This window comes from Osmerus mordax, chromosome 14, assembly GCF_038355195.1.
Source record: "Osmerus mordax isolate fOsmMor3 chromosome 14, fOsmMor3.pri, whole genome shotgun sequence".
Taxonomy (NCBI): domain Eukaryota; kingdom Metazoa; phylum Chordata; class Actinopteri; order Osmeriformes; family Osmeridae; genus Osmerus; species Osmerus mordax.
In genome coordinates, this window is record NC_090063.1 from 7846653 (window position 1) to 7874514 (window position 27862).

A 27862-nucleotide genomic window follows, 5' to 3' on the forward strand; every position below is an offset into this window, starting at 1 on the left:
CATTTGCACATAGCAATGCTTTCAGTGTTCAGATAATGAAAATGTACATTTAGAGAGGGAGAAGGCCTGTGTGATACCTTCTTGCTCACAGCTCTCCGCTGTACCGTTGAGAGCTGCACGAACAGGAGCAGAGGTTGCTGCCCACCCCAATTCATTCAGTCACGTGACTCATCAACGTGTTTTGATTCTTGAATATGACAAGAAAACTGTTACAGCGTCGGACTTATATATCCTAAAGTATTCTAAAGGTATGCTAGGAGACGCGTTTATTATCTAGGCATACATATTATCGGAAATGCGCTATGTGCGAACCCTTTCAAAAAGATGTGACGTTGAAGCCGGTGCAGACTTTCGCATACCCACAATGCCTTTCGTGCTTCTCTGGCACGTATGCCACAAAATCAAAGGACCAATAATAAGAAACGAGGTTTCGACATGTCAAATCGACTGACAAAAATTCTAATTATTATAATATGAATTGTGTCTTCAAGGACTTTTGTTCAGATTTCAGTTTGACACAGTCTTTTGTATAGATCACATTTTTTTACATCTCCAGTGGTGGACCATGGTTGCTTGTAGGCCTATGTATTTTAACAACTTAACTCGTCAAAAACGTATTTAGGAATCAAATGACACAATGTCAAGGCTGTCTTAAAGATCATCACAGACAATGAAACCCTGGAGTGTTTTCTTCAATAAACTCAATCTGTGATCTGTTTAAAGGGCTTACAAGCATCTCATCTCCCTCAGGTCCCCAAGGTTCGCTAGAGACATAAGTATAAGTTTGTACATTTTACTATTGTGCATATGACATACATATGTCATGTCTTTCAAATTCAATGTCCACTACATATGATAAAAAAATAGGCTATATAAGCCTATATGCTAAATCCAAAAATAAATGTTTTATTACAGTATTAATCTTTTTTTGACTTAGCATGCATTGAAATATGTAAATGTCCCTGTGAATTTCAAACCAAGATTATTATGAGTAACGCTGCAATCATTTATACAATGGTTTTTCATGCGTCTTTTTATGTCATTGAAATGGTGAGTAAATGGAACACTATTCATTAATATGACACACATCACAGGCTTCCTAATGGCCATTTGAGCATATTATCAACTTTAATTGACACATTCTGCTAAAAGGACAACCTTCAATTACACACTTCAGTGAAAATTCTCCATTGTTGTCATGATACTTTGCCAGTGAGGTCATTTTTGTTAATTGAGCCTTGGGTTTTGACAAGAAGGACCAAACACTGCCATCTAGTGTCATCTTAGTGTCTCAGAGTGACACGGAACACATCAAGTGTGCCTGTGTGTCTTCCACTTTGCTTAACTGATAGAAACTCATCAATCTATAATATATGGATTTTCTTTTCAAGTTCAGATAAAACATTTTTAACATAACATCTGAAAAGGCTTAATTTGCCATTGATTAAACTGTGTGTATTACCTAGAGCAAAACCAACTTAGTTTGCAAAGATCTTTCTCTATATTTTAAGATCCATTGCTTTTACCAATTGTTTTGTCCTCATTTGTGGTGTGAGGTGACCAAGAGTGATTTACACACAAGACAAGAGTGATGGGATGCAGAGGATCTGTTGAGGGAAATTAATCAGCTCTGTGAGTCAGTGAGGACAATAGTTGTTAGTAGTTGACATTCAGCTGAATGACGCAATCAGCAATGAGATGCATCCTTTTTTAAATTATTAACAATTAAGTGCTTCAATATTGACATAGAACACAAAAGGCTAGGATCACATGTTGTTGGCTATTCATAGCCAGAGTTGAATCATGAACAAATATTCAGAACTTATCATGTGCATGATGCCATTCACAGAAGATGTCATGGAAGCAGTCTTACCAGTAACCACTGAAGAGTTTTACAGCAGTGACAATAGCCAGAGGAAATGCTCAACCTTATCAGTACAAATGTAACCTGCTTGTAACACAAGGCTGCACATTGGGTGGATTCCCAAACTGTCTGCATCTATTCTTTCTACAGTGATCTTTGTGTCGCAACTGTAATGAATGTAATCACTCAAATATTCACATGTAATCATGAGGACGTGCATAGAAGCCCATTTAGAACACTAAGCTTCTTACTTAATGCGGTTGATCTTTCTATATTGAGCAGCTTATTGGCTTCACTGATAACAGATTTCATTCCTTAATGTTCAATATGAAGACCACATTCATCCGTAAAGAGAAACATGTGTCTTTGTGTCAAGATGAACGCTGCCCAGTTGCTTTGGTTTGATAGCAAATACCATCCTGGACACTGCTTGTCTGCTCGTTGCTTGTTCTCATAATTGGTACAATTAGACTGCATGTGTTAACCTTTCGATCTGGTTTGTTATATTTCTGATCTAAAAGAGAGTAAACGTGGTAATTAAGGCAATTTATCGATATTTTAAATTAATTTTAAACCAAAGAGAATCTCACAAATCGATAACCAAATGGAATTTAGGAGACACGTAGGATACTATTTCAATTTAACATAGCCTAGGCCAATTAGGTTGATTTGCCTTGCAATGTTAGTGAACCTTGTTATAATATTGGATTGACTAAATCATCCTACTTTTGTCTCTCAAAGAGTTATATGAATTACAATAGACCTTGTGAAACCTCAAATGAGTTTGGGCAATTTGCACCTACGTGGAAGAAATCAATTAACTGTTAACAGTAGATCGGACGCCAACATTAATGAAAAGACGGTGACATCTCAGTCTCCGGGCAAAGAATCGTTATTGTTTGGATGATGACAGGTTATGGCAATTTGTCATTTTTAATTTGTCATTTTAGCATCATGATGGTGTATGAGTTCAAGATTGCTGACGTATGATGACCGGGAAGGCATGTCACTTTCAGCATCACCTATTCACAAACATTACTCCCGCGGGATCCTCGTGTGCAACTTCAGAACGTCAAGATCAACAAGTTGGAAGTTTCTTCCAGAAATGATATAAAGGACCACCCGTTTTTTGTGTCTGAAGAATGTTTGACTTGCGCATGTAAACTGGTCAGATTAAACGACAGGACTGCGCTCTGTACTACTTTTCATTTTTATAACATGGGAGAGATCGGGCATCCATGGATTTACAAACCATCGTCATCAATGGTTGTCATTTTGCTATCAATTACATGTGTGATGCAATGTTCAGAGAATCCAGCAACTATTGAAAACGTTTATCCACGCGGCAACCACTGGGCAGTAGGTAAGAAGTACTTCAACAATGACAATAACATAGCAGGATTTCTTTAGGAGGACATCAATATAAAAATAATAATTATAGAGCTATAATGCAATTTTATAGGTGTATATTAATTCTCAATGTATTGGAGTAGAGACCTGTTTTTTGTATCATCAGATAGGCTATGTTTATTGAATCAGAAAAGAGGTCCCACACTTGACTTGTACAAAGATAGCACCATCGGCTCAAATATCCCAATCAATAAAGGTTTTGGGTGTTTTTACGAAATGTTAAATTTTCGCTGTAGTGTTTGTCTTTTGAATATGTGTTAACAAAACAAGTTGTAATGAAAAACATCTGTTGCTATTGTCTTTCTATCATAGAAACTTGGAACTTGAGAACAGGACCTACAAATTATGAAAATTGTTACATCTTGTGAAAATCTTCTTTCATCATTACAATCTTTTTTTGCTTCCTAGGGCACTTGATGGGTAAGAAGAGCTTAGACGGCCTCTCTGGAGCAGAGGAGCGAGCTCAGGCCAGTGACCATGTGCGTCTCCCAGAAGAAAACAAACGTCCATCCAGGCTGTATGGGTCCTTACTGCTTGGACAGGAGGCCCAGAGACAACCCCCCCTCAGACTGGCTCTGTTCCGGAGCAGGCAGCAGGAACAACAAGAGAGAGACGTGTTTATCCAACAGGTCAGTACTGAATGGTTTCTGTGTGTTGAGGGTTTTCCTGCCTCTCCTGCCTTGCACTATATAAATATAAATATATATTGGTATGTTTAGAATGCCGTGCATGTCTTGTCAGATTCAAATCATAAGATAAATATTTGTCAAATGTGTACTGCAATTTGGTTGTTGTGGCAAACTTTTACTCTACTGGAACTGTTGTGTATTTTGTATTCTTCTCTCTATAGTTGGAAAGCCTTCTGCTACAGGTTCTGAACACAAAGGAGAACAGCTCCAGCTGAAGAATGCTCCCTCATACAACCACACAGAGACTCTGCTTAACATCCACACACACTCTCTGTCCTACACCTATGGCTTCTCATTAGAGCGGTTGATGATTTGAATGACACCCGTTTATTTGATATACTCTTAGTAATCCATTTCAAGGGTAAATATATCACTTCTTGTCAAATATAGTGGAGATATTTTCAATTCTTAAGATATATTTGAGCCATCTTAATCTTTTGTGAAATATTAATCTTTTGTGATATATTAATGGTGTCACCACATACACACCAACCATGTTGTGTTTAGAGCTTTTAATAAATATAATACTGGGATAACTGCATAGTGAATAGCTGTGCATTCACTCTTGTTTTAATGTAGGTCATTACTGTTGGAGAGATTGAATGGCTCGAGGTGAGTGACAGATGTAGTAGCAGATATTAACCACAAGATGACAGACAAGAACTTATTTGCAGGCAGTCAGGTTCAAGATTGCATTTTAAAACTCATCGCATAAGAACCTAGTTGGGCAGAGCCAGGATAACCTACTGTAGCCTACATAATTAAATTACATACATGTTTTCAATGTTACATTACACATTAAAATCTATTTTGCCATCCTTTTTGAAGTGTACCTAAAATTACTCTATTGTGGTCAGGTACATTGTTTAACTTGTTCAACTTTGAAATGTTTAGTTAAGGAGCCATATTGTTTCCTATTCTAAAGGGTACTCATATAAAACATATGAAAGAATTTTGTCTGGAAACTCAATTGTTGAACGGTGAGCAACTATCTTTTCCTCCAGTGTCTTTCAGCTGTCCACTGGAAACAATGGACTTAATTATTGGGCAAGGGGTTGCTCACACTAAGAAAAGATAACTGTCACAATTTTGTTGGTAGATCTCATCCTGTTCACACAGCATGGAGGAGGATTTATCCTATTTCCTCATTTGTCACAGATGAATGATGGATAATGGGGTACGGACCACTTACACCACTTCCTCCCTCTTCCAGTGTAATCCTAGTGTCAAAGGAATAGTGTTTGCACAAATCAATGAGGAGGAAATGACACATCTGTATTCTGAGTCAATAGTACACTGTATTGGTTCTTCTTTATTGTGGCTGGCATTGTCCAATAAAAGTAAGGCCATTATGATGCAAGACCTTACTGATGAGTTGATACCATCCTGCACGCATTTATATAGTTTTAAGGTTGATCTGTTGTAAGGAGGTTGTAATGCCGCACATGTGGAGCTTTAGATTTTGAGGCAGTTGAGGTAATAATAAAACGATGTAAAATATATTGTCTTCTTTGGAAACAAATTTGCTCAAATGCATTTTCTCTAACTCATAGAGTTCAATAATGTACCACTAGAGGGTGAAGAGGTTCATGATTTGATACGAAGATCAAATGAAAAGAAGAAACGATCATTGTGAAATTCTGTGATTACATTTAAAGTAGTTTGTAAAGTTTGTTACATAGCGTCTTGCTAAAACAAGTGTGGAACAAACATTACTCCAAAGCAAAACAAAATGTAAAACAGAATTTGTTCATTAAAACATAATAAAAATGAACAACAGATGCAAAAGATTAAGTTTGGTAAAGTTATGAAGAGGTTTCCGTAAATGGGGAATCTAGATATGATATTACCAAGCAAAAAGATCTTGATAGGAGCCAGATATAAAGTGTGCAAAATAATAGTTTATTTATCTAAGATAATTTTATTCTTGCAGTGTCCATCTTATAGATGTTTAAAACTCATTTCAGTTATCCGGACAAAGGATTATGTCAATTTACCAAATATACAAATAATAGCAGTAGAATATTAAATGATTTATTTTAATGTGTGATTGTCCTGGAAATAGATACATAAGAAATCAAATTAAGAAAACAGATTGGAATGTATGAAATAATAACAGACCGACAGCAGTGAGACAAACAGGGTACAACTGTAAATGTTGCCACTGTAACTCAGCGGCAGCATTTAAGATCAAGCACAACAAGAAGAAAAAGAAGTACGGTGAGAAAGAAGTGTTCTCTGTATGGCAGTCTGTAGCTCAAAAGCAGCAGCAGCAGGGACTTCCATCAGTACATGGGGTGTATCCATATTTGTCTATGGATCTTCCTTCATCTCTGAATGTCCCTTTGAGGAAGATGCCTTCAGTCCTATATTACCACGTCTTCCCAATAGACTGGATGTGCTCCTTAGCCTTCATCCTAAGTGAGGCGATGCTGGAGTTTCGGGGATCTGTCCCCTCTATGGCCAGCTTGTCCATGAACCCAGAGCACTGGTAGGTTGGCGGAGGGCACATGGCTGTGCCTAAATGGGGCAGGTTGTGTCCGAGGGCAGAGGGTGGGTTAAGAAAGTTCTGTGGGGGGGTATAACTGCCGGGAAGGCCTTGCGGGGTGCTGATAAAGCCGGGGAGAGACTGCAGGGTGGTGGAGGTGGATATGGGGGTACTAAGCCAGGGCTCCAGCTGCAGCCCAGAGCCCAGGGAGTGTGGAGGAGAGCGGCTAAAAGACAGGACGCTGTCCTGGAGTTTGATGGCGCTGACTTCCAGCTTCTCCTGGCGACGCCACTTTGCCCTACGGTTCTGGAACCACACCTGCCAATCACACAATAAGACTTTGGTTAGTCATGTAGAATTCCACACATTACTATTATCTGGATAGGTTGACATTTTTGGAATAAATAATTTATTTATAATAGTCTTATTTATTTTTTGTTGGACGATCGTTACTAATGAATTCTGCCAAGATGATACAGTCTGAATAGTCTTCAAATGTTCCTAGATTATACTATTAACAGTGTATAACTAACAATGAATCAAAATAAGCATCCAATGCTTTTTACTAAACAATTACGGATCCATCAACAATTTCAACTAAGAGTAAAAGAATCACGACTTTTTAACATTTAATTTTTGAATTGTCATATCTAGTCATTCATGTTTAACACCCAAACGATGTGATTAACAATTATATGGTGTTTTGATATTTTAGATTTTTTTTAAATCAAGTTAAGTACAGACAATATTATTTATCGAGAAGAGAAGCATTTAAAAAAAAAAATCCTTTGGTCGTCAGAAGGGTATGACGTGCAAATATGTTGTTGGATTAAAAAAAAGAATTTGATTACTAAATGAACACGTTAAAGACTAGAAATATGATGTTTAATTATAGCCTGTTTGATGTTTACATTACATTGTAATTACATTACATAAAAGGCTCTAATATGTACTTTATATTTGGCAAATTATTGAAAAGGAGCATATGTTTTGGACTACTGGATTCCTAACTGAAAAACGTGTCCAGTTTTTTGTTAGCAAAATATTTGAACAGTTGAATTTTTATCAAACTCTTGTACACAATTATTTATTTATCAACACGTGAGGCATGAGGACAGTTAATTTACCTGCACTCGAACTTCCGGTAGATTAACTTTAAGGGCAAGTTCCTCTCGACTGTAAACGTCAGGGTAATGGGACTTTTCAAATGCTCTTTCCAGCTCGTGAAGCTGAAAGGTGGTGAACGTCGTCCTGTTCCGCCTGTGCTTTTTCTTGGGATTCTCATCATCAGAAAGTTTACTGTCCCGCTCAGGTGAGTCAGGACTAGCCGGGGCACCCGAACTGCTCGAGCAACAAACACCTGAAAATACACAGCGCAATGCATGAGTTGTTAATTTGTTTAGTGTCAATAACAAAAATTAAATAATAATTGTTATCTTAGTACAACCCAACATGATCTGAACTAATAGGATAGGGCTAGACCAATACAATATACTTTTTAAGCTATAGTAAAAAGTATAGGCTATATTATGACAATTTTTTACTTACTTTCAAAATGTTCTGTGTGATGTTTTTTCTTGAGTGCGGACATACTCTCATTCCCTTTTCCCTCGCAATCTCTCAAATGTAATTTACCCGAACTGTTGTACGAGACTGTCTGATGAAAAATGTTTTCATCTTTAAATCCCAGTATTGCTTCAATGCTGTGAACTCTGGATGTGTTCACCGGACTTCTGACGAAACGTGCGGAAGGTGACATGCGCCCTTCCATCATAACTTCCATAGGCGAACCAATGAGCCACATTGAATAATAAGAACTTCTTCAATCAAAACTCTTCAACACCAAATTCACTTGAAGAAGCTTCAGAAGCGGTAGTAAAGCCCAAACAGGTTTGAATAACGGAAAAATAAATATGGTAAAATCAAATACAATTTTAAAATATATCAATGTAATGTAAAAAAGCTAAAGGTACAAAAATATATTACTGCAAAGTGTGTATTCCGTAAAAAGATCTGTCCGGACTTGTTAGCGCACACTCCTAGGAGCTTTTAAGTACCCCGGGCAAGACCCCCCATGCCCATGTGACAGCCCCCACGACACGTCAAAAGGGGATGTCATGTCGGATTTGCCCTGGATTTAGGGGTAATGACATTGTCCCAGTGAACCAATGCCCAGTGCTGCCAGCACTAACTCCTCCCTACCTCAAATCTTGTACCAACACAGTCAAGGGTTTAAACTGCCTTACATAAATCTTAAAACCATCTTTTCCTCCTCCAGATGTCATGTCCATGAAGGCCTGCAATAAAATAAAAAAAGGAAAAAAAAAGGGCGGCATACAGATTAAAGCTTAAGGTAGAGGAAATTTAGAATTACAAGATTATAGTCAGGTCACATACTGCAAATATGTCAGATTTAAATGTAATCAACCCTATTTTATTATCAATGATATTATTAAATGACATACGACAGAGTTGTAAGAGAAGTGTCATATTTTTAAGTGGAACAGCTCGTAGTGTGTTGTGAATATCTATTAATTGTTAAAATGCCAACAAGTCTTCACACAAAGCAAAAAGGTTCACATGGTTTATTACCAAATAATTGCAGTAATTGATTTTAACTTAATCATATATATCATTTATATCTAGCAAAAAACAATGTGCTATTTTTCTAGTATCTTGATTTGATTCAATATGCTTAATTTTGATTGTTGATAAGTCTGCCTTATCAAGAGGGCTTCTCCTTGCAGTTTTTGACATTATTTGCATACTGTAGTTTTTTGTTTGTTTCCTAGGTTAAATAATGTGCCAACATGCCTCTCATAACAGCAGAGTGTGTACCACATAGAACCTTATATTTGAATAACTGAGAACAAACCAGAAACAGGAAATGTCTTAAGTCCTTAATCAATATTGAAGTGATATACGTAATTAACACTAACAGCAATTGACAGCAGTTGGGTAATCCTTCGGCCACACGCTGTTTAAGGGGATTACATTTTTCTACTCAAAAGAGTTAAAACTCTTAAAACTATTACGATTTTCCTAATTACCCAAGGTGACATTATCCTTTGTTTGCCAAAGAGATGCTCACTGTGTTGAAAGACCCAGAGACAGTGCTGAGAGTTTGGGGTTGGGGACTCTAATGAGACATGATCGCTTCTCTTTCACCCTTGCTATGTAAATGTAAACTAAACATTTGTTCTCAGCAAAGTAAGCCGTGGATGTGTTTGTCATGTTTACACCTGGATGGATGTTCAGAAATTTGTGAAGTTGTGAAGTAATGTGTAAGTAAATACAAGTTTTGCAATACGACTATTGCAATACAGCCATCATGACAACTAATATATATATATAGATATTGTAAATATGTGTGTGTGTGACAGAGAGAGAAAGAGAGAGAGTGAGAGAGACACTAAGAGAAAGAAAGAGAGACAGAAAGCAATTTTAAGATTGAAACACAATTAGAATTGAATCCTGACAAGGATTACCAAACTGTATATTGATCATATGAACACATTAGGAGTTTATAAATGCAAACACACCTAACAGTATCCTAATAATTAAGTCAATTTATTCATAGCATATAATACATTAAAATAATTTCTAGAACCATAAACAACCTCAAAAATTATTTTTGTCTTTCAGCACTCAATTCTCCGTTTCGACTCACATTTTTGTATTTGAACAGAGTGCACACTACAAATGTCCACGTAACATTATAAGTGCATGGTTCTGCACATCAACCAACAACAATTCTCTAATTCAGTTGAGAAAAGAACAGTACCATCATCTTGGTCACTGCAAATTAGACTACAGATTCTGTAATCTAAGTGATGACCACACACCTCAAACACCACCTTTGACCACACTCCTATAACAATGGGGAGAGCCAAATGTAAAACTTACCGACTTAGATTTGATAGATATTACAATGTATGCCAGATGTTTTGTAACCTCCTGATAATGTGTATGTGTATTTATTTCCAGCTCGTCAGAGATCAAGTCCCACTTCAAAGTCTGACCAATAGGGTGTGTATCACGCAGCTTCTCCCACTTTCAGAGAGAAGCTGCCAAAGACATTTAACCCTGATGGGCCAATGACTTCAACTACGTTGATCCTATTAGCCTCTTTGGAGATTCAGTAAGGCCCTATGAACTTGGGCACACGTGAAATTCTCAAAAGCCAGGATTTTGGATCTTTCCTTTTGTCTAATCAACTCCAGCAAGTGTTTTTCAGTAATCTCCAATTAAATTAAGACCCATTTTTTATTGGTGTTAGTGAATTCCAAATAGTAAGAACTTAATCTGTGTGTGTTTATTAGTGGCTTTACTTGGACTTGTACAGCTAGCTCTGTGTTCATTAAATAATGCTGAAGGAATTGTCAAATAAAACAGGCTACAAATCAGCCATTTTATTAATCTGCAGCCTCTGCTCACATTCAAAATTGTTTTTCTATATGTTTTTTGTCTGATGTTCAGTCAATGATATGTCTAGTTTTAACTAGGGATTGAAAACAGTGTACTTGCAAGTATAGTGTTGCTAGTTGTGAAACATTTTAATACTGCATATTTGCTTTGTATTGGTGTTGATCAGGATGGATTTTCTTTGGATTACAACTGCTGGTAGAAATGCTCTAAAATGGCATTGAAAGGCCAGTTGTGTGGTCTGCATAAAGTGTGGGCGAAGTGGAACAGATCATCAAAACAAATAACCTCAATAGTGTCAACTTGAATGATGGGATGAAAGATGGAGAAAAATCCAAAAAGCAGGGAGAGGGGAAAAATACAACTATAACAGCATTTATTCAGAAAACACATACCAAAACATCTATATGAATTTAACAAGGATTTGAGAGGAACAAATCGAAAAAAAGACCATTCACACAAGGAGTTTTGGGGAGGTAACCGTGAGACCGGGAGGCTGTTGGAACTTTTCCATAGAGGGAGAAATGGGAAAATCATTGGGCCAGAATTCAGTCAAACCTGCCTGAGCAATATTTTGTTATTTGTTAACATTACTCAAACAACTTATACTGATTTTAAAGAGCCCCTGCACAAATATAGCTCTGTGGGCTTGCTTGAATCCCCACAGTAGACCTCAGACTTTTAAGAAAGGGAAGCCATTTTCTTTGTTTCTCTGTGTTACATTTGGCCTTCTGGGCAGGGGTTCCCTACATGACAGAGCACTTCTCCTCTGCCTTGGTCTTCATCTCCGTGGCCATGGCAGAGGCCTTCTCCTTGATCTGGTCCATGTCCATGTTCTGGATGTTCCCCATTTGCCCCAGGATGGAGTCCTTATCTTCCTCCTCTGTGGCGTCCTCATCTACCATCTTGAGGAGCTCCTCAGGAACATCCACATCATCACCTGCCATTTGGAGCATGTTCTCATCCTGCTCACTCTTTAGGATTAAGCAGAGAGGCACTTTGGTTACAAACCATATAGTTGAAAATACATAACCTTTATCACCAGCCAAAATCAGTCAAACCACTCAATGGATTTTTATCTGCATTTGAGACCGTATGATCCGTTCAACACAAAGCTGTTCAGGAAATCTCATCCATAAAATTAAAACATAAACTAAAGAGGCAATGAAAACGAATGTAGTCCTTGAAAATACCCAATTTTCTTTGGAAGCTTATCCTGAAACATGCACCCACAGACTATACTCCACATACAATTAGCTGACACTTGTATTAGCCTTCCAACTTGGAATAGTATCTAGAGACACTTGCCGTACGTTTACATGAAACACTAACTCTATTGGAGTAGAATGATAGAACGATTCTTGATTCTCGTCCATGTATTTCATCTCTGCTCTGTCTAATGAAGAAATATACACACATCAGTTATTGTGGCGGAATAATAGTGCTAGTTTAAAATTAAAAATAAATATCCTTGAAGTTATTTGTTCATTGTATATGTTATCATGACAAAACAACACTGTCACAAACATGTTAATCATGAATGTCTTTCCAAAGAGACACGGAGTGAATAACTAAAGATGGTAATTCTTGGTTCCCACACGTTATGTTTCCTATTGTTAAATTCAACAGTGACCTTGAATTTTGGTAATCAAATGCAGCTAGCAATATTTTCTAAATTCAAATATAAAGACAATAATAATACAATTTTTTTGTGTTGATAGTGTTGAGGGATTTTAATCTTACTGTACCTTTTTTCCTCCGTCCATTTTGAAGAATTAAAATCAAATCCTTATGAAACAACTTTCAAAATGTGTAATAAAACCAAATAGATCCAGTGATGTAGATGGTTCCAATAGTCAAACTCAATCCACAGTGCCTTAACCTTCCTACTGACCCAGAGACACCTGTGGCACAGTACAGCAGATGGCCGTGTGTACGTCTAAAGCTAGGCTGCAATATGGGACTTCCTAACCCTCCTCCAGGTCTTTTATTGAACATCTTGGTCCCTAATCCTTTGGCAAAGTGTCCACCTTCCTTTGCCCTGTATGACCTGACATGTTCTAAAGGGGATAAAGGGAGGCTAGGCCAGTGGGCCATTTACACACTAGGACTGCCTGTACCACTGTCGTGTAGCTGTAGTGTAACTGATCATATCAAGTGATAGACAATAGATGGCTATACACTGTTGTCAAATACTATGTTAGTAAACAATTTAGAGACTTGAAACCCTAAGTTCTTCAGTGGGTCTAATAAGTCAGAAACATTGTGTGTGTGAAATAAGATGGCTGCCTAAGTTACTTACCTTGGGGAGCCTGTATTTGTCTCTGAGGCATACTCGCAAAGTTGCTCTCTCAGCCTTCTTGTGTAAGAAGTCAGCATCTCTCTCCATCCTAAAATACAAAGGAAGTTGGATATGTTTAACTTTTTGTAAACTCATTAAAAAAAGATAAAATATCAGATCAGAATGAGAACTTATGATAAAGTGCATACACTTTGGATTAACCTTTCTGCTTAGTCTTGTGTGATTGATTGTATATTAATGTATGGCCAAGTCAGTGTACAGTACACTGACAAAACCTGTGTGTGTTATTATATGTGTGTATGGTGTGTTGGTGTGTGTGGTGTGTTGGTGTGTGTGGTGTGTTGAGGGAGGATTGATTGTTTATGGTGGGTCTTGGTCTGTAATTTTGAATGAGTATAAGTGAGGAGTGCAGATAGGTATTTTAGCCTTGTTTCATAAGGTCCAGGCTTACCCTTTTGTATTTAAAATGTCACTGGCAGTTATAAGGTATATTTCCTTTTTAGTAGTCTTTTTAGATAAAAATGTTTTTCATCTAAACACACATGCTTCACCTACAACCCATCTGCAAAAGTATGATGTCATAGTTAGTTATAGTGCTGTTTCTCTGGAATTGAGGACGAACAGCATATCCACACACATGATGGAGCAAATGAGGAGGCTTATGATAACAAAATTAGACTGTAAAAAATATGTTCAGTATTCAAGATCAGTTACATTTTTGAACAGTTTAAGATTGGATGGTCTTATTACACAATTAATGTATGCTGTTGATGCTACAGATTAATCTGTCACTGTACAAACGTTACAAACACATGTTTAAATCTGTAATAAATATATATGTTTTGTGTGTGTGAAACAAAGGTATGGTCGCCTGATTTAGTAAACCAATGAGCAAATGAACTAAGAATAGCACATCTCACCAAACATTCATATCTTTAGGTGATGTTGGGGAACATTCTTCACAAAAGATGATTTGTTTGGATCCTAATCCACCTTAGTTAGAATGTTCCAAACTAATCATCCGCTGTAAATAACGTTCCCTATCATCAGGGGTGCCATTAGGGTTTCTGGGCCCCCTGGCTAATTTATACTCTGGGCCCAATTATTATTATTTTTGTGTGAAATGTGCAACTCTTAGTTCATCTGCTAATTGCTTTACTCAATCAGGCAACCATTCCTTATTTAAAAAGATTACTATTAATAATTATATTAAACTTTAATTTGTAACTTTACAGTGAAAGATCTGATTATTGGGCAGATAACTGTAAAAAAAAATATATAGAAGGGGGATGGAATATATTGTGAATTTACAAAGAATAATATCGTCTCAAAAACTGTCTGCCACATTAATTGTTCTTAAATCAAAAGTCACACATCTTAAATCTTGTTATGTAACCTATTTGGGTAAAACATTTGTCAGTGGATTACTGCTGTATAATACAAGAAAAATGGTTTTGTGATGGAGAATACATATATGTACACTACATCAGTAGTGTGGGAGAATACAGACATGTACACTACATCAGTAGTGTGGGAGAATACAGACATGTACACTACATCAGTGTGTGACTTATAGTAAGTCTGCTTCACTTGTAGTCAGACAGGATTCAGATTCTGTTCAATAACTCACTATAACTGTAAGAATGATACGCACCCTATTGGTCAGAAACATCTTTTTACATAAAACAAAATGGCCACCATACATTTTAAGCACAATCTTCATAAATATTGTCACTCAGCAACACTCAAATAAAGACTACATTTTCTCGGAAACTGTTGATGTAGAGTTAATAACCTAGAAAAAAGTGAAAGTTACACACCGAATACGATTTATTGATTTCTGAAGCTCTGTTTTTCCTGCATCATCAAGCCCCCTCCCCACCTGCAGTCCCAGTGAAATTATCCCTGGTCAATCCCCGGCCGCCATTTTACCATGCAGGGTTTGTATGCTTAGATAATAGGTGGCATATATACTGTAACTCCGCATAATAATCTTTAATAATCTTTAAAAAGAAAATGGGTTGATATTTTATTCCAACTTTGTAAAGTGGGGACCCCAGTGTTTTTGAGGTCAATTTCAGTGACAACAACAAGCTCATCTGTATCTTTATCAACAACACATTTGTTTAGAAGACAGATAAAGATCATTGAGTGGAGATCAATTGAAGGCTATAATTGTGCTGTTGCTTGATATTGAATCATGTCTACAAAGAGCATTCTAGAAAGTGCACAGTATGGTTACCATGTCTTTTATGACCTTGAGTAAAAGTGCAGTGAAAGAAAAACCTTTTTCCAACAAGATGGACATGATTATAACTACTATTTGACAGACTGAAATTCCAAAAAACATTCATTTTATTAAACATATTTATATATTTATTGTAATAAAAAGAATTGAATGTAAAGGAGTTTCCTAGTGCTTGTCAAGGTCAGATTGTTGCTGTGATTGAATTTGTTGTAAATGTTTCATCCCTGATCATCTAGCACTATCAAAACCAAAATCAAGTGATTGTGTTCTACTCACTTCTCTTCCACCACCTGTTTCTGGTACTCTTCATACTCTTCGCGTGTCATCCCTGCTGCTTTGGCTGGGTCGGAGGGGGCGGCCTCCGCCGCTGGTTCCTCTCCTCCACCAAGACCCATTCCCTTCAATGGGTTACTTGGCAACATGCTTTTGATTAGAAAAGCCATTGTGTCCAATGGGGTCTGCTATCTGTTTTTATAACTATAATATTTCAATAGTTGAGACTACTTATTCCCCTATGACGTCTCCTGGGTTGAATTCCTGCACCCGTCAAGTCCACCGGGAGCCTGCCTAGCTAAACTGCTGTTTGTCTATGTAGTGAAGGACACACTGACGGCTAGCAACACACGCAACAAAAAACTGTTTTGCCCCAGCCATAATCTGGATTAAACCTCTATCTCCCTTATACTAAGAGGCAGATGGCCTGTTTTCTTTGTTTGTTTTTTAGAATGTCAAAATGTTATAGATTTCATATCGATGATTAATGCACACTGATCACATCTGACAGCTTTGGGTACCCCCCCCCCTCGCACCCTCCCACCTTGAGAGATCATCGTTAAAATGAAAGATTTTGAGAGGACATTCTTGTTATCCTGGTAGCGTCACATATGTTGCTTCCGCCCACTGGTTGTTAATCACATTACTTAAGAAGGGGGCGGCCCGTGTGGCGCATCCACTGGTGATTTCCATTTATACCGCTGAGCTGGGGCTAGAGCTGGGGCTGAGGAGCCACAAGAAGCGGGGATTACCAGTCTGTTTATCCCCCACTCACACAGCCATCCATATCCTCTGGTTGTCCTGGGCTTTTGTTTAGCAGCACCATGATGGACAAGAGGCAGTGTAGGCCTGCAGGTCTTTCTATGGCATCAACCGATGTCTCTTTTAATTGGGGAATGAGAGGCGAGGGGGCAGGGAGTCCAGTTTTAGAGAAAGGCTGTTCAAAAGTGCTTGTATATCAAGTCATCCCTGCAGTACATGTTATCTCCAATGCAAATTGGCTGTTGGAGATAATAACCGGTAAATGGGTGAGGATTCAAGGTTTCAGAAGCTTGCATTAGCCTCTCTCCGTAGGTTATAGGGTGTAGAAAAGCAGTTACAATATGTAAGCTTGGTGGTGGGGGAGGGAGGCTGACGTGTTGTCAACTGTGACAATATCATGTGGGTGAACAATACAAAATTAATCAAACAGTAATCTGAAAATATTGTTTAAAAAAAATCCTATTGTCACGGCATATACAATAGAAAGTATGGGAGCCGATGGCCATGAACATAACAAACCGTTCTTTCTATCTCTAAAAGGATTCTATTGCAAAGTGTTATATTACCTGGAATAAATAGGATTTCAGAACATACAGGGTTGAGTGTGGTAAAATTGCTCCTTCAAAGAGCAATGATTCCCTCTTGAAAATATTCGGCTCAGATTACATGTCAGATTACATGAGTATATAGTATATCTGGATATTTAAAACATGTAGTAAAATCTGATTGTGAGAGGGGTAGTGACCACATGGTACTCTACTATTGTGGTCAGTCAGGCGAACATTTTTGTCCTGCTGTCAATTGATTTGTGAAGATGGCATATATGGCAGATGTGCTGGACTTTCACATGCACTGATCAAATCCTATTACAGGGGGTGGGTGTCGGGGAGGGTGTGGAGTTGGAGAGAGAGTGGGCTGGTATGAGGGAGTTAGAGAGAGGTAGGCAGTGAGGGAGAAGGAAAAGGGATGACTGACAGAAAGGGGATTACCAGTCCATGCATTGTATTACGGTGCAGTGCACTTTAATTTGTAAAGGTTTGAGAGTTGTATCACATGCATATGCTGCACTACGTGCTATACAGGCAGACATGCACTGCCATGATGTCCACAGACATAGATAGGGTTGTGCATTAACATTCCCAGCTTTGCTGTTCCCCTACTTTTTCAGCTTGTAGTGGATAAGATAAACATTCATGTGCATGGCAGCAGGATTACGGAGATCATCAAGATTTTTGTAACCTGAAGGCATAAGACATCATTGCTCAAACCATCCGTATTCTATAGAGATCTCCTAAAGCCTTTTATTAAAATATTAGATTGCCGCCAGTGTTTTCCAGATGTTTGAATTGTTTTCTTGTTTTTTCAGTCACTTGACACAAAAAGAGGTTGGCCTGCAAGAAATTCCAACTCTCACTATCACTTCATATCACTCACTATCTATTCATATTCTTACAATTACTGTAATGTAAGAAACTGAGTAACATCTACTTACTCATATAATAAAGCCTTACTACAACCACTTGAAAGAGCAGTGACACAGTGATGCTTGGCAGCATATTTTTTGCTGTGTAATTATAGTCTGTTCTACAGCGTAAATGCATATTAAGTACAGGTTGTTACATTGTATAAAATGCAATACTTCATTAGATGATCACACTGTAACCAGGTCATTTATGTAAAGGTCTACTTCAATGGCAATGAACATATTGCTGTCAAGACCATATATAGCAACCTTGATGATGCCTATAGGCCACAGGGGGCTAGCACCTCCTCATTGAATGGCACAGTACTGTAACATGCTCATACGCATCCTCTAAAGTGTCTGCGCACACAATCACTGCAAGTGCTCATGCCCACTGGCACCTGCTCATGATCCTATTAGATGTCTTTTATTCAGAGGTGTTTTGTTGTGGAAGAGCTTGGCATAGTAAAATAATGTTTAGATTGCTGTACAGGTAAACGCAATGTTATTGATATAGCTTGATACAAAGGATGGAAAGACACAGAAGGTTTGTATTTGTTTATATAAATTGCTTAGGGAGAGGATCACTACAGTTTCATCCATTCAAGACACAATCACACACTGTACATCTGCTCTGGCCATCAACATAGTTTAGAAATTCAACAAAATTGAACATTTAATCCACAGTTTTCCAAACTATGAGAACAGAGTGCTTTTCAATTTTTTTTTTAGCAATGGGACTTTGTCATGAACTTGTCCACAGAACAAATGTCCAGAACATTTGGCAAAAATACTGTATGGAATATATTACATCATGTTTGGAATCTTGAACCATAGGTCCCTTCACGTTTCAAGAAAGCATTTACACACAACCTGGAGTTCTGACCAAATTAAAAATAGGAAATTAAAAAAGTCTCAAACTTAAATCTCATTCTCAAAATACAATAATTTACAAATTGAAAACAAAAACCAGAAACCAGCAAAACAGACAATCCCTTATTTATATATTGTAATTTCATTAATGCGCATCATCAAAAGAACTTCTTTGCTGCTGCTTCTTGTTGACTTCTACACAGAGAGAACAAGTGGATAATAGGGGAGGAAGAAAGTTATTACAAAATAAATGAAGCAGAAATACTATATAAAAAGTGATGGAAACACTCAAACAAGCTCTCACCTGTAGACGATATAGCTAAAGAACAGGACTGACTGAATGACCACGAAAATCACAAAGTGAACGGTGGACAAACAGGAGGGCATCGCCGGCAGTTCTGGACACTTTACCACTTTGTCACCAGGGTTCTAAAAACAGCAAGGGAGGGCTTAAATCCAAAGCCAAGATTGAGGCTGTACTGACTTCTATTTACAACAAGGATGTCTTTTATTTCTAATGGTACCCATTGAGGGATGTTGTGAACCAGGACATACTCACCCCATTACGTTGGATCAGGTGCTCCACATTCCTCTTAACCACGTGAAGATGTTCCTTGATGTCATTAAAGTGTTGCACAGTCTCATACGTCCCCATACCCACAGCATTGCCTTGGTTCTGGGTTGCTCCAATCTGCTTCAAGGATTCGGAAAACGAGTTTCTGAGAAAACAGACAATATTGAGTTTGATTAAGCATTGATAACATTGTTGCTTGACTGTAAAGACATCTAAATATGAACCTAAAGTCCAGAGATTTGATTTGTCCATGAAAAGATAATCGCTACCTAAAAATGAAGAATAGCCAACTAAGTGTAAGATTGATTCGATATAGTAAGAACTAATTGTTTATTCATTTGAAAGCTTGCAGGAACAAACCATTTACATACCAATATTTCAATAAAGTCTCCTAAATTAATCTTTTAATCTTACTCATGAGACCATATCCTTAAATCATGAACTATGAATTACCATCCCAGTGAGGGGATTGATAAAAAAAATAATCTCCTGTAAAAACATGTTCCTACAACAAATGGACAATCTTAAAACATACTTGCTTTGTGACAGTATGTAATCCAGTGTGATAAAAATTTGATTGAATTGTTCAATTAAAAGTAGAAAAATTATGAACAGTTTAGCAATTTACTACCAATCGAAACCCAAGAATATTATTATTATACTCACTACTGTTACATGCTAACAATACAAAACACTACAGTACATTTGCTCTGACATTAAAAATAGTGTTAATAATTCGAGTTGTGGTACAATATGCCAACACCACTCAGGAAAGCACTGATTCTATTTAATGTAACATTTCACACTACCTAAATGTGTAACTTTACTTCCAAACAAAAATATTGGGTCTGTGGTGTGTATCCAAAGCAGGGCTAGTTGTAGGAGGTGGGGCCCCACCAGATTTTTGTATTGCCCCCAAAACGAAGGAAAGAATTGGTATTGCCGACCAATCATAAAATCTTTATATCTCTTCCTATTTTCTGATTGGCTAGTTATTGTTATAACATTTGGAGCGTGACCTTCCGATGGCCAACATAAATTGTCCACTTCAAAAAGTATCTATAAAAATCACTCTTGAAATTCTGCCCAACCAACATTTCTCAGTGTCATAGCAGTCTGTAACCATGGATGATGAAAATAGATTTAACCGTTTAATAAAGATCACAGGATCCAAAGGATTGTGTTCCTGATCAAATGACATTCTCTTAAAATGTATTATTACTAAGAGGGGGCAACCCGACGGTATAACCTTATTGTCTCCAAGAAATTAAAGAAGATTACATTGAAAAAACTTGATAAATACAAGCAATTTGAGTGTAGAGAAGAAAGAGAAAGAGATTGTGACAGCAAGAAAGCAATCAGAGGAGGACAATGTTTGAAGTGTATATATTTAAATTCTGTTGTCTAATCTCCGATGGACAATTGGTGCTAAGACTTGTTTTTTCTTGCAGTGCCACATGGTACATGGCTGAGAGACTGACAGCAAAGACATACAAACAAAATCAAATTTTCCCTCTAAGGGAGGAAAAAGGACATTAAAAGGCAAATCTCCTTGAAAAAGTAAGTGTACATTTATTAAACCCCACGTATAATCTTAATCCAGTACAAGTGACCCATTTATGACCAGAAAGCCTTCCTTGGATATATTAATTTTAAAGACTAAGATAAGGTCATGTGATCAATCAAGTTTTTATTGAAGGGATGAGGACCTACTGAGTCCATAATCTACAAGGTTATGCAGGTCAATCAAGTGCATGCAATGTGAGAATTAATGTATTATGTCAATCAGATTATTTAGTATTAGAACATCACCAACAGGTTTATTAGTATTGTGCTTTCCTCAAACTGAATCACAACAATATGAGTCCTGCCATTTTCAGTTATCTACCATACATATAGCAAAGCCATAGCTTTAATGTAAATATGACAACCTAATAATTCATCACTCAAGAAGATGTGGATTTGGAAGAATGCTCAGTAAATGCCAACATTTCAGATGTAATGAATGCAATGTTGGATTAAGGACATTCTAAAACAGCTTGGTTGCCCTATGATAAAGCAATGAGGGTCTGGAAGATTACTGTAAGTAGTTAATAACTACATCTTTAATACTTTATTCTGATTAAATGGTTATGCAAATATGCCTGTGTAATTTTAACATGCTACATAAGACAGGGTCAATGTCTATAATCACCTTCATTACACAAAATGATTGGAGAGTTGTAGTATAGTAAGAACAGATTAAAAACATACAATGTATTTCATAACTATTCTGATTGTTCTTTCTGTTCTGTAATCCTTTCATTACAGTTTAAGCATGTGCTATGATGATTTACTAAGAATTTGAATACAATTAAAGGCACCAAAACAAATATAAGACCAAGTACGTTATTGTTAGTATTTATGAAAACCATCACAGTGGTGGTGACAAATAACTCATTATTACTTAGCCTTATCTGTGTACCAAATGTTAATTTGAATTCCAGCTGAAAAGTGGAAAATAGCCATCTTAAAAATGACTCAATATGTTTCATTGGTTCCTATGGTAGGCCTTAAAACACTGTTGAAAGGAAAGTAAATAATGTTTGTTCCAAAAATGATGACTGGAACCCTATAAGCACGTATTTACCATATAACCACGCACACTGACCCTGCCTCGTATGTCTCAATTAAAAAAGGGGAATTATAGTCTGCTCATAAATAAACAAAATAAAAAATACTTACAAATAATTATAGTTTTAACTGTACATAATTATGCTGTGGACGTTTTTGTATGGTCCATACAAACATCTTGAGCTCCATCAGCTAATCAAAAAATAAAACAATGTGTGCACAAGCTGCCTTACATATACCTAAAACGATAAAAAGGAGTAAAGAACTATTAATTACTCATCTGCAGTTTTAATATGAATTACATTTTAATTGATAAAACACTACTTATAGGTATTCACGTTCTCAGGGTCAAATCGTAGTACAGTCAGCAAACGAGCTAAATGCAAATATGGTTTAGGGATAAGCCCAGAGGGGATAAGGTGAATATTGTGCCGAGGGAGGGGGGAAGGATATTGGTGGTTACGGTATTGCATACTGAGTCCAGAGAGAAGATGTGTGTTTGTGTAAGGGGAGGGGTGGGGTGGTCCTACCTGTTACAGTGGGGACTATTGTATTGGGAGATTAAATGATTTAAGGATATTATGGATTAGATTTCAAATGTTATTGTTTTTTCCTGGGGCGCATTCCAATTATTGTGTGTGGAGATAAACAAATACAGTTCAAGAATAACAAAAAACAACTGTTCCTGATGTTACTTACCTCAGCTCATTCAGGTTTTTAAGTACCTCCTGTTGTGTTGCAACCACTGCACCCAACTCTTGACTGGGGGCCTAAAGGGAAACAAATAGTGCATGGTTTAATGATTTGAAAAGAATAAAATAGTTAAGAAATTAGTAATGTAAATTGAATTGGGTTTGGGGCCTTAAGGATAGACAGAACACTGCCATAAAGTGTATTTGTACAACGTGAGTTATGTAATGTGTGTGGATGTATGTTTATGCTTTTGTTCTGTGTACAGGTGCATGTGTAGGCATGTGTGTAGATGTGTGTGTGATCCAACCTGTCCTGTCTCTGTGCCTGCCCCACGCTTGCTCATCTCATCGGTGATCACTGAGACATATCTGCGCTGCTCATCCAGGATCATGGCAAGCTGCCGGTGGAGCTGTTTGATCTCCAGGTGGATCCTGTTCTGCCCTTCGAACACCTGCCGGATCTCCCGATCATTGACACTCTCGTAAAGGTCCTCAACTACACAAGACACACACCCATCAGCCTAATAGTCTCAACACCACTAATTTACAACAAATTGCAACACATATCATCATAATAATAAATATATCTATCTACAAAAATTTGTTATATCCAATTTCACAAAGTTGATCCACTCCTGCTGAGTTATTTAGTTCTGTCAATTTTGTGGAGCATAACAAAATCTTACTGAACACAAACATCAAAGGCACAGAGAATGAGGTATATTTTAAACATGTTTGTTATCATTGCAGTGAAACTAACTGGGTTCTCCCTGGACGTCCGGATGCTCTTTCTGAAATTCTTCTTTCTTTTTGTCGAGGTCTTGCTGAAAGTTCTCAAATTCCTCCTGGTACTTGTCCTTCTCCTCCTTGGGAATCTCGGCTTCAGGTGGGGGCTTCAATGGGAGAGACAAAACAAGCACTGAACTCACAAGAGGCCCCTTAGGCTGCACCCCACTCTCATATACTGCTATTCAGAAATGGCCACACAATTTCAGTCAGATGTTCTACTAATTAAATTGCACTGAAGAGTCGTATTAAGGGAATCTTGTTACCAGTTGTTGCCCTGGCTCTGCTAGTCTGAACAATAAGAAGGAGAGAACATCATGGTCGTCTGTAAAACAGAAAGATGTTCATCTGAACTGCTTTGGAATCGTGACTTAAGAGCTCACAAATAATCACTGAAACCAATCATTCAAATGGTCCAAATAAACCTTTTCAGAAGCTGTAAAATCAATCAAAGTTATAATAGCCTAGTTGTTAGCTATCCATAAGATTAAAACAATAATAATAATACAGGTAAAAGAAGATAACATGTTGTGCTTTGAAGGATTCTGGAAAGCTACCTGCTAAGCCACCAGTGGCTGCGGAGATTCCAAAGTAGCCTTCCTTGGGAATTACCATGTTTTCTACCTTCGTACAGAACTCATAGTCATCTTTATCTGGTGTGAAGCCATTATTTATAAACACCTGAGAATACAGAGATTTGAGGGTTTATTTGCACGTTATGATAGGCAGTGACACACTTAAGACTAAATAGATCATTTATAGCACTTGCCATTTATATTCATTTGATGTTTTTTTGACATTTCGAGGGTTGATGGGTCTTACCGTTAACGTTCTCTTGTAGTATACTATTTTGGCTCTGACAGGGTATGGTTTGTTTCTGAAGTCCCTTAAGCAAGTTCCCAGAGCTTGGGTTGTGCCATCACTGTAGGATAAACATAGTTTTCCAGTACAGCACAGCAATCCATACAATTCTGAACAACAATCTCAAATGGACAAATCTCAAAATATATTCAAAACAATATTGTACATAAACGTTTTGAAGGTTTTGGAGGGCAAGCAAAAAAACAACAAAAATATTTTGGAAAAGAGATAAATCCTTTAATTATTTTATTGTAAACACTGCTGTAGCACTGGGCAATGAGGGAGAATTGTGTCAAATCTGAGACGGGTATACAACGCCACTGAACAGAAAAGTGATTTAAAGCTTTCACTGGCCTGCGAGATTACGAAAGATAGAGGATTATTTTCTCAAAGCACAAATAATCATATTTTCTAATCTCCTTCAAGTTGTTAAATTTGAGTTTATCTGAGTGAGCGATGAGGTCAGAGAAAAATTTACTTACTTTTGGTGGTCATAAACAAGTTTTCCATTGTTTCCCACAACTACGATAGCAGGGTTATTTTTCTGAAACAATATCATGAGGAAAGAGTTAATCCAAATCCACCTAATCTACAACACCACGGTCATATGTGTCCTTTCTTTAAACCAGCAAACCTCAAATCATCCCACCTGAAAACAAACTTTTCTTTGATCCAGATAGAATACACATTATATGTCTACACAATTTATTTAGTTTACAGAATATCAATATCATATTTGATATTGTCAAAATTGACTCATTCCCCAAAATGCTATACATTGCTGACCATTACGCACTGAAGAATCGCATATTTTTGTCACGAACAATGTTGACAGACAATAGCATCAGCCACATACCTTGCCGTCATTGTCAAAAGAGTCAAAGAAAATGCCAATGCCATTCCAGGCATCAGCTGCACCATAGACTGGGCCGTCAAGACCTTGTTGAGATGTAAACCAAACAGCCTGTTAGAACAAAAGGATGAATTTGTTACTTGATTAATTACATTATCACGACATTATCAAATGCTTAGTCCCACTTAAAAGACGTGGGCCTTTTCTAGGCTTGGATAGAACATAACTTAGGCCAAGCTGTCTCTGGCACTGTTCATTTGATACTAATAACAGATGGGCCTACTTTGGGGTCTTAAGGTTTGTCAAGGGACGTAGCATTGCAATTAGTTTGAGAGTCTGAACCCAACATTGCAGTGAGTTTGCACGCAAACGTTGTGGTTGAAGTTGAAATAAATTGAACTTTAACCGTGTAATGCTGGCAACTTATAGCAGAGGACGAGGTATAAACATTTTTTTTACCAATCGCAAAGACCATTTAGAAAAAGACTAACGTGTATGCTATCTCACTCTGCTGTACTAAAACAGTCCTGATTAAAAAAAGCATCAGCTGCAATTGATGTTTGTTCATGTGCGAGCAAAGTCCGCTCCCGAACTTGTGCATCTCATGTAATGAGGGCTGCTAGGAAATTTCTACTTTAGGGGGAACAAAACATGATTGAAACAAATCTAATCAACTATTTTCATTGGAACTAAATTTAATTACCCATTATAAATCATGCTAAACATCCCGCGATGGAACTATTTAGGACTTACGTTTGAACACTAGGAAGAAGTTGAGCGGACAGAGAATTCCAGAATACTTAGACATTATTACAAAATGAATAAACTTGCAATTATTTTTTACCAGTCCATCTGCTCCCATTCTTCCTCGACCAGACACACGGAAGGTCACCTGTGCCTCCCAGTTTTCAAAATTGACAGTGTTCTTAGTCCACACCGATCCCTTCTGACTCCTGAGTGAAGGAGTGATCCGGATCTGGTCTGCACTGGGGATGGCATCTAAAACAAGAATGGTGGTTAACCAACTAAAAGGTCCCACTACAAAACAGCTAACCTAATACATACTGTATACCTTAGTTGTTGCCCAATAACCTTAAGCTAAGTTTAAGTGTCAGATCTGTCGTAAGTGGGTTAATTGTAGGATAACTTCACCCAAAACAAGATAAATGTATGCCCCATTCAACTCAATGTGTTACATATACAAAATTCAGTACACTAAGGGGTCTTATCCTAGTGTTCACATAATGGCTTGGCTTGTGTGCCCCAAAGACAAATGTTGTAAAAGTGCAATCTTGTACAGGGAGCTGCTGTTGACTTCAATATCTCTGGCCTTTGCACCGCCCTTTGAAACTGATTTGTTAACTCTTGCACACCCATAGTATGGGTACAGAACCATTATGTTAAGAACCAACACTGTAGCTTATAGTAAAAACTGTAAACTCAACTTGCATGGTAATAGTTAAAGCTAAACTTTACACTGTTGAGTCATCCATGCTCTGGTAACACAGTCATAAAGACATACGTCAAATTATGTACGATTATTAAACACTTTACAGTTGTCAGTATTTCCTTGTCTGCTCCACAAGTCTGGTGTTTGACCCAATTGTGTCTTACATGCTAAACTCATGTCTATACATTTGAATGGGAACCATTTTGTTTAGGCCACTACTAGATGTATGTACAGTCAAGATGAAAGAAGCAGACGGAAAACTAGTCCTTTGTGTTTGACTTTTCCTATCCCCATTTGTCATAGGTCGTCAAACAACTGTAGCTTTAGCCCATTTTAGGGTGACTAGCAAGATATATATATATACTGTGACTTTTGCCATTTCTTTCGTTCACTGCTATTTACGTTTGTATGGACAATATCAATTGTAGTAGCAACATAATCTGACTGTAAAAGGATAACTTTGTGTTAGAAATCCTGAATGACTATTCTTGTTTGGTTCATTGCAAATTCAGGACATTCCAGCGTTTGTTCATGGGAACAAAGGTGGGTGGATTTCTCCTACATTGTAAAGACACTATTTGCATATTCACATAGCTAGCTCTAGCTATGGTAGCAGATATCTGGCAACAGTAATAGCATGCTAGCGGCCACTCATGAATTTAGCATGCATCACTTATGCTAGCCGTATCTTAAGTTGTCATATTAATGAAACAACGATCACACAACCACAAGGAAGTGTGCACGTTTGAGTTTATGATAACGTTAGCTAACAGCAGGTGCCAAACTTACTTCCAGTATGCACCCAAAAAGGAATGCTGCCGTCTGGTTGTGATAAGTGAGGTCCTTTGAAACTGTACTTATATTCAAAACGGCGGTGTGGTGGGTCGTCAGCAGTTAAGGAACCTGTGTCAATATTGGCATAAGTCTGGTGAAATATGAAAACAATAAGTATACAAGCATCTACAGCCAGAAGCTTTCCTATGGACACCGCCATGTTTCAATACCAGTGCTGACGTAGCGCTGATCCAAGGAGGATGACGGGTACGTCTGAAGGGCCAACAGGGCGCTTCCTCATTGGTCGATTTATTCAGGCACACATGAGGCTGCCAGACTGAGGTTGCTTGAAGCACAAATAGGCCATATTCGTGCGAAATGGAAATCTCACTTTTTATAGGCCACTATACTGTTTACACAAATTAATCACACCATGTCAGTACCTGTTTTGCATTTTGCTCAT

General features: G+C 37.5%; 4 protein-coding genes across 4 annotated transcripts; 1 reads left to right on the forward strand and 3 right to left on the reverse strand.

Moving 5' to 3' along the window:
* The first annotated feature begins 3082 nt into the window (after nt 1–3082).
* On the forward strand, nt 3083–4781 carry grp (gastrin-releasing peptide). The gene is made up of 3 exons (XM_067251082.1): nt 3083–3227; nt 3683–3903; nt 4125–4781. Exons 1-3 carry the CDS (start codon nt 3083–3085, stop codon nt 4176–4178), a joined length of 420 nt encoding a protein of 139 aa, XP_067107183.1. The 3' UTR covers nt 4179–4781.
* Nucleotides 4782–6334: 1553 nt separating this feature from the next.
* Nucleotides 6335–8255, reverse strand: rx3 (retinal homeobox gene 3). Its single transcript, XM_067250927.1, has 3 exons — nt 8045–8255; nt 7579–7811; nt 6335–6769 (listed from the first exon to the last, which is right to left on the reverse strand). Exons 1-3 carry the CDS (start codon nt 8253–8255, stop codon nt 6335–6337), a joined length of 879 nt encoding a protein of 292 aa, XP_067107028.1.
* A 3367-nt stretch (nt 8256–11622) lies between these two features.
* cplx4a (complexin 4a) lies at nt 11623–15869 on the reverse strand. The gene is made up of 3 exons (XM_067250974.1): nt 15703–15869; nt 13179–13266; nt 11623–11850 (listed from the first exon to the last, which is right to left on the reverse strand). Exons 1-3 carry the CDS (start codon nt 15867–15869, stop codon nt 11623–11625), a joined length of 483 nt encoding a protein of 160 aa, XP_067107075.1.
* Nucleotides 15870–18466: 2597 nt separating this feature from the next.
* On the reverse strand, nt 18467–27619 carry lman1 (lectin, mannose-binding, 1). Its single transcript, XM_067250259.1, has 13 exons — nt 27415–27619; nt 26020–26174; nt 25179–25286; nt 24805–24866; nt 24284–24383; nt 24019–24142; nt 23728–23786; nt 23436–23568; nt 22984–23171; nt 22683–22753; nt 19356–19515; nt 19101–19225; nt 18467–18991 (listed from the first exon to the last, which is right to left on the reverse strand). The coding sequence occupies exons 1-13, from the start codon at nt 27617–27619 to the stop codon at nt 18955–18957; spliced, it is 1527 nt and encodes a 508-aa protein (XP_067106360.1). The 3' UTR covers nt 18467–18954.
* Nucleotides 27620–27862: the final 243 nt, after the last annotated feature.